The sequence below is a fragment of the Puma concolor genome, chromosome C1 (assembly GCF_028749965.1).
Source record: "Puma concolor isolate L17-30 chromosome C1, mPumCon1.1.hap2, whole genome shotgun sequence".
Lineage (NCBI taxonomy): Eukaryota > Metazoa > Chordata > Mammalia > Carnivora > Felidae > Puma > Puma concolor.
The window spans coordinates 207,448,727-207,460,873 of record NC_141674.1 but is presented as its reverse complement, the minus strand read 5'-3'; the positions used below and the strand labels follow the sequence as shown (position 1 = coordinate 207,460,873).

The 12,147-nt window shown below is 41.8% G+C and overlaps 1 protein-coding gene across 2 annotated transcripts in view; it reads left to right on the top strand.

Moving 5' to 3' along the window:
- PAX3 (paired box 3) overlaps positions 1–12,147 on the top strand; it is a 97,908-nt gene that overhangs the window by 69,090 nt on the left and 16,671 nt on the right. For both annotated transcript variants that reach the window (XM_086719743.1, XM_086719742.1), the window contains exons 6-7: positions 6,585–6,750; positions 7,842–8,056. In XM_086719743.1, the coding sequence (XP_086575869.1) occupies positions 6,585–6,750; positions 7,842–8,056 (381 nt within the window). The remainder of the gene's footprint in view (positions 1–6,584; positions 6,751–7,841; positions 8,057–12,147) is intronic.

Here is a 12,147-nt window from a genome sequence, read left to right as displayed (position 1 = left end):
CCGATTAAAAATAACTAAGGGGCACCTGAGTGGCTCAGTTAATTGAGCAACTGACTTGATTTGGGCTCAGTTCACGATTCTGGGATCGTGGGATCAAGCCCTGTGTTGGACTCCACACTGCGCATGAAGCCTGCTTTAGATTCACTCTCTTGTCTCCCTCTGCCCCTCTCCCCTGCCCTCTCTTTCTCTCTTTCTAAAACAAAATAAGTAAATAACTAAATATCTAGGATGCGTGATTTCTCATCAGTAATGTGAGATTCTCAGGGAAATCCAATAGGGACTGAGTGATTGATTGACTGATTTTAATTTCAGTATAGTTAACACACAATGATGTATTAGTTTCAGGTGTACAATATAGTGAAATTCAACATTAAAAAAAATTTTTTTTTTCAACATTTATTTATTTTTGGGACAGAGAGAGACAGAGCATGAATGGGGGAGGGGCAGAGAGAGAGGGAGACACAGAATCGGAAACAGGCTCCAGGCTCTGAGCCATCAGCCCAGAGCCCGACGCGGGGCTCGAACTCACGGACTGCGAGATCGTGACCTGGCTGAAGTCGGACGCTTAACCGACTGCGCCACCCAGGCGCCCCGAAATTCAACATTTTTATACGTTATTCAGTGCTCATCAGAATAAGTGTCCTCATAATCCCTTTCACCTATTTCATCCATCTGCCACTCACCTCCCCTCTGGTAACCATCAGTTTGTTCTCTATAGTTAAGAGTCTGGTGTTTGGTTCATCTCTTTTTTCTTTATTTTATTTCTCAGTTTTCACATGAGTGAAATCATATGGTATTTGTCTTTCTCTGATTTCACTTAGCATTATAACTTCTAGATCCATCCATGTTGTTGCAAATGGAAAGATTTCATTTGTTTTTATGGCTGAGTCCGTTGTATGTATGTATGTATGTGTATATGTATGTGTATATGTATATGTATGTGTATATGTATATGTATATGTATATCTATCTATGTATATATCACATCTTCTTTATCCATTCATCTATCGATGGGCATGTAGGCTGCTTCCATAATTTGGCTATGGTAAATAATGCTGCAGTAAACATAAAGGTGAATATAGCTTTTTGAACTAGTGTTTTCATATTCTTTGGGTAAATATCCAGTAGTAGAATTACTGGATCATATGACAGTTTTATTTTTAAGTTTTTACGGAATCTCCATAGTGTTTTCCACAGTGGCCGTACCAGTTTGCATTCCCACCAATAGTGCACGAGGGCTCCTTTTTCTCTACATTCTCGCCAAACACGTGTTTTCTTGGATTTTTGATCCAATGGGAATTTGAAGCCATCCAGCAAATCTGTGTCATTCAGAAGTTAAGATAGGTATGGAACATTTGGGCCTGAATTCCGTAATGATGCAAAAATATCATCACCCTGAAATTCTCAGCAGGAGTTTGCTCTTGGGGTGAATGAAGATGCATGCAGTTGAATTTGCCTTTCTGTGTGTTCACGGTCCTCTGACATTCCTCAGAGCCTGGCGCTTCTCCTTGTCAACCTTACCCATTCTTCCCCCCGCCCCCGACCTGTTCTCTGTACAGTGGTCACAGCTGGAAAGCAGCACTGGGAGAGTGGGATGTGGAAAGAGAGGGGGTGTGGAGTGAATGAGAAGGTCCAGGGATATTGCAGCTTATCCCGAATTTACCTACTTGGAAAGCACTATGTTGGCCTTGTCACATTACACATCGCTGAATGTTGTGTTTAATCAAGCATTTTAAATGCTGTGAATTCCCTTTCTAAGCATTAAGTATTATATCCTCTCCCCATTTTTCCAATTACATTTGAAATAACCCATCTGGAATAATGTAGGTTAGCTTGCCTTTGAGAACCACACCAAAAATCTGAACCAGTAATTTCTTGATGGGCAAAATTAGACTTACACCATGGGATAATTAGCACTAATCCATGAAACTTGGAAGCAAATTTAACCCAAGTCTCCATTCAAGCCAAACTGGCTTTCAATTATTTGAGGTGTTATTTGGGCACTTTCCTGTTTGCTCATGGGCACAAAAGGCTTTGGCTGTAGACCACAGAGCTGGGAAGACAAAGCAAGGGTTTAATTCTTGGGTGTCTAAGATAGTGACGGCATGATGTTTATACTTCATAGCTAACTTTTTATTATTATTATTTTTTTTACATTTGTTTATTTTTGAGAGACAGAGAGAGACGTAGCATGAGCAGGGGAGGGGCAGAGAGAGAGGGAGACACAGAATCAGAAGCAGGCTCCAGGCTCTGGGCTGTCAGCACAGAGCCCAATATGGGGCTCGAACTCACGAACCATGAGATCATGACCTGAGCCGAAGTCGGACGCTTAACCGACTGAGCCACCCAGGCACCCCAATAGCTAACTTTTATTAAACACTAAATACATCCTAGGTGTTCTTTCAAGGGCTTTGATTGTAGTGTCTTACTTAATTGTCACAACAATCTTGTAAAGTAGCTTTTTGTTTCTCCCATTTAGAAGATGAGAAAGCAGAGGCCCACAGATAGTCAACAATTTGTTCAGGGTCACAGAGGTAGCAAGGTGGGGGGCATGGGATTCAATTTTTGCCCGGTCTGCATTGTACCTGGGCAAATAAAAGGTATTATTGTATCTTTTAAAGCACAAAGCTTTCTTCAACTTGTATTGTTGAAAGTCTGGACAAATTGGTTATGTATGTGACCCAAGAAGAGAAAAGTTTAAGAAAACCTTATTCTCTTTTTGTGGATCATTATCTTTTTTTCCCACAGTTATCATGATGTGATGAGGATCTTTCAATCAATTTAAATTTTGCTTCAAAAATTCATTGGATAGTACAGTACCTCAGAAATGGGTCTGAAGATCATTTCCAAAGGCAGGAATACAGCTTTGTGGAAGGGGTCTGTAGAGGGACCAGTAGGGAAAGATCCGGGGGCAGATGAAAATGAACCAGGTGGCAGTTCATCAGATGAATTAAAAACTTGCTTTGAGGGAGGGTTTTGATGCCCTGTGGTATTATACAAGTTAATTATCAGCATTTAGCTGTAGCTGATATCGTTATCAACCAACGTATGCCTCCTGCCCCACTTCCTTACCATGTTAGGTGTTATGTGGGAGGCCAGGTAATGTGTGGGGAGGGTGAGATTACATTGAATTATAGATCATAGACTTACATTTAACACGTACGTAGCCAACTTTGTAAAACTTGTTCTTTCTGCCCTACTGGCTAAGAAATTGGTGCAAGACCCATATTCTCCTTTGGAACATCAGAGGCCGGTTTGTTTCTGTTGCCCATGCTATTCTTTGCAGAACAAAGAGCAGTTTCTAGTAATTGTAACAACTGAGTCATAAATGCATTCCGCCCGTTTCAGATGAAGTTATTCAGTGCTGTGCACTCACCCAGCTCATTTAGTAGATGAATGATTGATGTTTAGGCATTAGTGATACAATATTGAATACAATGTTAGTGATACAACATAAGACCTCTGAACGCTAAGAGAATGTCTTTCAGTCAAAGATGGGGTCATAACAGTACCCCAGGATCCCTGTGCTTGGTCAGTTTAGATATTGAAAATGAAGGTTATTTCAAGGACACTTTTTTCCTATTAAAAACAGTAGCTACGTCTTTTATGAGTTTCAAAGTAGAAAGAAGGCAAGGACTACTTTCGGATGTAATTATAAAATTATATATAAAATATATATAAAATTATATATATTATTGTTAATATATATATTAATGTTTCTTTTGGCAGATACAGCTGGTTCTAGGAAATGCAATGGCAAGATAATAAAAAATCTGGTTAAATGGCTAGAGACAGGAAGGACAGTCCTTAGTAATCTCTGGTTCTCTCAGGAATAGCCCTCTGGATTTATTTAGCCTAAATTTAAACATCATTTAAATTCCTTCCACTGGCAAACTCTTGAACCTCCTGTCGAAGGTTTGTTTTGCAGTAAAGATTTGCTTCCCCCAACAATTTCTCGTCATCTTTTGTGGTAGGTATAATAGAAATCGCATTGTAAATACTTTAAGAACTTTTAAATACAACTCCTGGTAGGTTTACTCAGTGTCTTCAGTATTTGTATCATTTTGGAAAAATGAAAAGAAAACCCCCCAAAACCATACATCCCTAGTCTTTCGGATGCCTGAAGATATTTGTAGGAAGTTGTGATGTTTCTTATTACTTCTTGTTTGAGCAAAGACATTTTTCATGTAAAAAAAAAAAAAAAAGTGGGTTATGGAGGAGTTAGAGTGATCTTGGATCAAAGTAGGTTGAGATTGAAGGAGTGATCAGGCATCACCACCCACTGGATAAATCAAACTTGGTCTACTTATCTAAAGGTTACAGAAGGAGGTTGGCACAGAGAGGTCGGGAGCATGTTCTGATAACGATGGAAGTATGGACTCAGTTCTTCACAAACGATCTCAACAGAAGAAGGGAGGATAGCTAGTCCGAATGAGTGAACTTTTGAAAATTCAGCTCTCTTCCCAGCCGACAGTGCACATAGGTGTCAGAGATCACTTCACCTGGGCCGCGTGTGACTCATTAATCTGAAGGGTTTATAATATAAAATACGACCACGGTGTGTGGGATAGTACAATACACTCAGGCTTGAACACAGCCCACATTCCTTACTCTCAGCCTCCTTCAGCCCCAAACAGCTTGTGCTAAGCACTTCTGGGAGTCATGATAACAGATGCTTAGCTTTGCAGTGAGAAAACACAGTTGATACAAACCTGAAATTGACTGCTTGCTGTTCATGGTTCTATTATCCCAGGTGGCAATTTATTAAGTTAAGTAAAACTCTAATTCAATTATGTATCAACATGGGAAAATATTGACTTCCCTTCTTTTCCCGTTGGAAACTTAAGGAGCATTAAATGCTAGTATTTTGAGGAAGTTCAAACAGCTTTCCTTACCAGTGTCTTACAACATGGCAGGAGAACACTAGACTGCTTTCCAGGCAAATGCTTGGGTGAATCACAAAAGTTTAAGCAGATACCCTGGCAAGGTATTTGTTAAACTGGGTTTTCTTGCTCCAAGATGGAGAAAGTCTTCCCCCCACTCTGTTAAAAGTTTCCATGACTTAAAAACAAAACAATGAAGTTGTCTAATTGTTAACCTTGCTCTGTAAGGAAATCAGGTCTTACCTTTTCTTGGACACTCTGGTCTCCTGTATTATCACCTCCATCAGGAGTGACCTTTTGTTAAAATCATATCCATATTCTAAAATGAATTCAAATTCCGTCCCCTCTCCAAACGCTCCCTGATGCTCTGCATTTCCAAATATGGAGCTTCTGCTTCCAGGCAGCGATTATTTTGGTTTCCTTAAGCGCTCTGTGCATTCCAGAGGACAAGTCTGAAAGCTGCTGGAGTGCAGGGAATTCTGGCTTATACTGACATTTTATTCATCCCTTTTTCCCTCTGACCCCCAAGCACAGTACTTTATCCATGTGAAGTTTTCGACGAACTTCTGATATAGGACTTAGACTATCTTTAGTTGGTAGAAATACTCTCTGATTTTAAGGGAAACGTCACATACACGCTGTCTCAAATCATCCAAGGTTCCACATTTAAGGGGTGCCTGGTTGGCGCAGTTGGTTAAGCGACTTCAGCTCTGGTCATGATCTCATGGTTTGTGAGTTGGAACCCTGCGTCAGGTCCGTGCTGACAGCGCAGAGCCTGCTTGGGATTTTCTCTCTTCTTCTCTCTCAGCCCCTTCCTGCCCTCAAAAATAAATAAACAAACTTTAAAAAAAAGGTTCCACTTTGAAGCTGCAGCTGTAAGAATTGAGCAAGATGATGGGTCCCATTAAAAGCCTTATATCACAGTTGCTTAACATTTGGGTGTAAAGTTACATTTCTCACCCCTATGGTTGCCATCTCTCCGGCTACTTACTTTGAATTCTTTCAAGGCATTTTACTATATTATACCAAAGTTTTTCTGAGTATATGTGGTTATCATAGTGCTTGGCATAGCGTAGATTAGGTGCTTTAAGCTGTTGTTGAGAGAAATAATAAACTAATTATTTAAAGGATCTTCTTAAATAAAATGCTTTCATTTCTTGAAATACTTACCTCTTTGGCATTTATTTCCATTAAGACCAGAACAATGTGTCAGCTTTGAAAGAGATGGTAAGATGGCTTCATTTAATCAATTATCATGACACAGGAGCTATGCTTATAACATAGAAATGCTAAGTCAGACTGATGAAAATATTAAATACAAAGTTAGCGTGATAGGCAAGCCCTAATTAGGATATATGTCACGTACGGGTCCGAGAGGTGCTTGTGTCCTCGCTTCGATGTGGAAAGAGATCGAGGTGGGTAGGTGTTGGTGATGGGGACAGTGGAGAGCTCCTGTGGTTCCCAGTCATGCTCAGCCATCCCTGCCCATGGTCGCCATGGGGCTTGTGGGGGCTCCGCGGGCCCGAGGTTGGTCCTGGAAACCCCTCTCCCGACCCCTGACATTTAACTCTCCTTTCTCCCCTGACAATACAACACAGAAGGTCCGTAAGGGGCCTTTCATCTGTTTTAGCATGAAAAATTCTTTAAGAATGTACTATTATTTCATCAGTGAAATCCTCAAATTTTAAATTAAATCCATAGGTTTGGTTTAGCAACCGCCGTGCAAGATGGAGGAAGCAAGCTGGGGCCAATCAACTGATGGCCTTCAACCATCTCATTCCGGGGGGGTTCCCTCCCACCGCCATGCCGACTCTGCCAACATACCAGCTGTCGGAGACATCTTACCAGCCCACAGCTATTCCGCAAGGTATGGGGGAAGGGGGAGTCCAGGGGTTGAAGCGTAACTCCCAAGGCTTTCTCTGCTGCTTGTTTTACACAGCCAGGGGAACCCGGGGCGATGCTGACGTTGTTGCTACTTGTAGGTTGATTGCATGGTATCAGGTGATCCTACATGTACCTGTCACATTTCAGAAACATAGTTGGCTCTATGACATTATTTGGATCTCTCTAGATGAACCGTGCTATAATGTAATACGATTTCATTATTTTAAAACAAAAACAATGAGACCAAACAAAACAGCTCTCCTAAATCAATATGGGATTAGCTATGGCTTTATTAAAATTTTACTTCGTTTGTACTCCAGTCTGCAGTTAACTAAAGTCCTATGATGGTTACTAACAATAGTAATCGAGCGAAGGTAAGCTTTGATAAAGTCACTGCTGGATGGCATACAGAGGTAAATGGGATAAGTGATAAATTACTTGGGATTACGAAAGATAGCACTGCAGATGTTCCACACGAATATTTAGGTGCTTTGAAAGTACGTTTGACCGGGGGCACCTGGGTGGCTCGGTTGGTAAGCGTCTGACTCTTGATCTTGGCTTGATCTTCGCTCACCGTTGGTGAGTTCGAGCCCTGCGTTGGGCTCCGAGCTGGTAGTAAAGACCTTGCTTGGGATGCTCTCTCTCTCCCTCTCTCTCTGCCCCTCCTCTGCTGGTCCTCTCTCTCTTTCTCTCTCTCTCAAAAATAAATAAACATGAAAAAAAAAAAAGAATATTTGACAAGAAATGTGAGCCTTGCGATTCTGACACTGGTTAATCCTTACCCTGATTAATAACATTCGCTACCAAAATAGGCTCATTATCATTGTTAACGTGATTTCTGCTCTCGTTTTCTGGGTGAGTATGCCAGGGAAGTATGGACGTCAGTTACGTACTTGCGCGTAAGTGCAGAGATGTGGCTGTGGCTGTTATGAGTGGCTCTATACGCATGTTATGGAATGCAGTTTGAAATTACTGTTTGGTCTGAGCGGTAGATACCGCCGGTGGCTCGGTGATGTGACCGTCTTCTGCTGGCCTGCATCGGTGCCTCCGAGCTGACAGTCTTCTCCCTTGCAGCCGTGTCGGATCCCAGCAGCACCGTTCACAGACCTCAGCCTCTTCCTCCGAGCACAGTACACCAAAGCACTCTTCCTTCGAACCCAGACGGCAACACTGCCTACTGCCTCCCCAGCACCAGGCATGGATTTTCCAGCTATACAGACAGCTTTGTGCCTCCGTCTGGACCCTCCAACCCCATGAACCCCGCCATTGGCAATGGCCTTTCACCTCAGGTCAGTCCCGTGTTTCCAGACAGACGATTTGCTGTATACCAGAACCGAACAGTCAATTCCCCGAGGCGGTCGTATAATGAATTGCCAAATTTAAACCATAATGTATTCTTTCTACAAGCCACATGATTTCAGTTTTCTGGTTTCCTTTCTCTCCACCCTTCCTACGGGCCCGTATCAAAAGTTGGAGCTTGGACTTAAAACCCAAGTGATTTTTAAGGTCATCGTGGATATTCTTTGTTTACCCCGAGTTGTCAAGGCAGTGGTTGGCTCCACCCCTAGGTCTGAGCTTTGGGTCAGAAGCTCACGCACCTTTGTTGCTGTTGTTGTTGTTGTTGTTTTCAAAAAGGTACTTGATCAGCTGATACGGTTGTGAACAAAAGCACCCAATATTAAAACACCAAAGCTTTTATAAAGCGATCGGAGGGGAAGCAAACAAATTGCGTGGGGAGAGATCAGCTGATGACTACAGAACTCTGGGATAAATGAGTTATAAATGCACAGATTAGGAGAATTACTGCTACTTTGGGAATATATAGATATTTGAATGTTGTAATTGTTTTTCTAATTTGCATTGGACTGTGAGCCTTTCTTCAGAGATCATATTAATAAATTGCCTTGGTAATTGCATGTTGGAGGGTTGGATAAATTTCCTACATGTGGCATCTGTGTGAGGTTGACATTATTAGCACTAGTTTAAATACAGATCGCTTGATTTTATTAAGAGAGCTCTTGGCCCAGGTGGTGAGGATAGCTGCCCACTAAATTTGGAGAAATGTCACAAAGGGGTTGCAATCTATAATTGCAATCGAGAATCTCTTCAGGGCGGAGAGTGAGAGTTTTAACAGCTTTATCTTTTCTTAACCCCCTTTTTCCTCTTGGTGGTGAGAAAAACAGAGAGAAGCTCAGAATGACAGAAATGAAAAGTGAAAAGACAATTATACTCAATTACACACTAATCACCGACTATCACCGCTGCCTAAGCACCAAGAGGGCATTCTAATAGGCAGAAAATGAGATTTTAATGGCACAAAGGGTGGCCAAAATAACGACTCATATATCTTCGCCTTCTTCGTTTTCTTCAACTTGTGGTTTGTGTGTTGGGAGTGCAGTTCCTGGGCTCTGCACGAGGGTGATAACTCTGAGCAGCTGAAAAGTTCAAAGCCGTCGGAGTTGAAAAGAATGAATAGCAAAGGCAATGAAATAAACATTTCTGCCTAAAGGCAAAAGTTCATAAATCCTTTTTTGTAACAGTCAATGTAATTAAGTTTCATAGATTCCTATAGCACATCCTGGGATAAGAAATAAGGTGGCTTTAAACCTCGGCTGAAAAATAACAACATGAAAACAATGAACGTGCTTCTTACAGGACTCTAATACATTTAATTTCCAAGTGCTGGCATTTGTAAATGTGCTTTTGCATGAAAACCATAGACTTCGATTAGTAGATTCCTCTTTAAAATGCCCAGATTTAGAGGGTATAAGCTTCTTCTACAGTTTAGAAGTTACATCAGAAGTAGTTATCTCTGCGGTTTTTAGCATCAGTAGTCTGGGGCCATAGCAGAGCTGTTTTGAACACGGTTTGGTTGAATGTTTTAATAAAAGTAACCCTCAATAACCCTAACTGCTTCTGTAAGGTGAGACCCAGCACTCCCTTGGCATTTCTTTCCTGTTCAGCAGCAACCAGAAGAATGACACAAATCTGTATTCTAGAAGTGAAACTCCTGGCTTCGTGTAAGCGTATGAGCTTGTATGTTATAATCAGTATATTATATTATATGTTTTATAGTATATAATTGGAGCTATTAGCACTTAGTCTTGAAACTGTTAATCTTTCATTTTATGATTCCAGAGTTGACAGTAGAGTGGGAATCATTCCAATATCAAGCAATGGAAAATTCCACAGGCAACTCCTCTAGTATTTCTTTTCTATGCTCTTCCATATTCTGTTAATTTTCTCACCTATTACTTCATACATATTCAGGATATTTTGCATTTCAGCCAGACATTTCCCCCTCAAACTACCACGGGGAATCCATGTTGTTTTAGTCCTCACAACATCCCCAGTGAGTTGGAAAAGGGACAAATAATGCATGATGAAATTCCTCCTTATTTCTTCAGGCAGAGCTGGGGAGTGAAAGATGGCGAGTGGATCAGAATCATGCCAAACATTTAAAAAACAACAGAGTAGGAGAATTGGAAATTAGAACTTGGATTTCTATAGCTTTGGGATTCATCACTTCTCAGGATCGCCTCTATTTAAGCAAGGGGGGAGGACCAAGCCTTGGTTGTTTGGCTTTGTTAGGAATATTGTAAAGACAACTTGAAGACGAGGCCACTTTGAACAGCCCGGTTTACCTATTAACCAAAGAAGAGAGTAAAGAAAGGGTCTTTAGGGGCACCTGGTTGGCTCAGTCAGTTAGGCATCCGACTCTCGGTTTTAGTTCAGGTCACGATCTCATGGTTCACGAATTCGAACCCTGCGTCAGGCTCTGCGCCGACAGCGTGGAGCCCGCTTGGGGTTCTCTCTCTCTCCACCCCCCCCGCCCCCCTCTCTTTCTGCCCCTCCCCTGCTCACTCTGTCTCCCTTTCAAAAATAAATAAAGAGGAAGGGTCTTCAGCCTTATGACTTATTATATAGAAGTGCTTATTAACATGTTAGATCATATGATATTCAAAATGGAACTAATCCTTCCATGTCTCCTCTTCCTCTCCTACTCCTACATTTCCCCTGCTTCTCTCTGGACCATCCGATATGCAGACAAATCAACCGAGGCTCAGAGAGCTTGCTTGAGGCCTGCTGAAGACCACCAGATAGAGAGATTTGAGGTTGGAAGCTGGGAGGCTCGGCCCATAGTAGGCTCTCCCCCATGAGAGTACACAGTTGGGCAAAGAGGAAACAGGTTTCATGAAAAATAGCGGCGGGTCCGGGGGGGGGGGGGCTTTTGTCATATTTTAAAATCATTTAGTAGAGACAAATTTTCTAAACTTTTGGTTCAGGTTAACTGATACTCTTGCTAATACATTTTTTACATGCTTTTGCAGCTTCACTCAGTTTGTCTACCAATCTTTTAACTTCCCCCAATAATAAAGGTACTACGTGGTTATTGTAGAAAATGGAAAACATTTTTTTTTTTTTTAATTTTTTTTTCCAACGTTTATTCATTTTTGGGACAGAGAGAGACAGAGCATGAACGGAGGAGGGGCAGAGAGAGAGGGAGACACAGAATCGGAAACAGGCTCCAGGCTCCGAGCCATCAGCCCAGAGCCCGACGCGGGGCTCGAACTCACGGACCGCGAGATCGTGACCTGGCTGAAATCGGACGCTTAACCGACTGCGCCACCCAGGCGCCCCGGAAAACATTTTTTTAAGAGTGTCTTCAGAGTGGAAAAAAAAACTCCCCTGGGCAATACTGTTAATATTTTTGCATATTGCCTTCCAGATTTTTTGAGTCTTATGCCTTTAAAGAAACATATAACTGGGGCACCTGGGTGGCTCAGTCAGTTGCACATCTGACTTTGGCTCAGGGCATGATCCCGCGGTTGGTGAGTTCGAGCCCTGCGTTGCGCTCTGTGCTGTCAGCGCGGAGTGTGCTTTGGATCCTCTCTCCCCCTCACTCTGCTCCTCCCCTGCTTACACTCTCTCAGAAATAAATAAACTTTGAAAAAAAAAAATATATATATATATATATATATATATATATATATATATAACTGAGATACTAGTGTATATAGCTTTCTTCTTTCTACCGTTACATTTCATCAGAGGCCTTTCCCTACCTACTAACTTAAATGGAATCGGGCCTAATGGTTTTGGAGTTATTATGGTCAATTCATTGTAGATCTTTCCAGTGGAGGCTGGTTGACATGTTGAAAATAATTTGCCCATTTTATTTGACTCTTTTTCTAGTGGTGTTGGCCATTCACACTTGGAACTCACGAACTAGAATGTGTGTGAACTGTGATGGTGTGGGCTTTCTAGTTTCCTGTCAAGAAATTAATAGACACCACCATAAAGAAGGGCAGATTGTTTCTCTGTGTGTGCGTGCGTTTCTTTTGGAGCCTCCAACACGTCTGCTCCCTCAAGCAAAGAT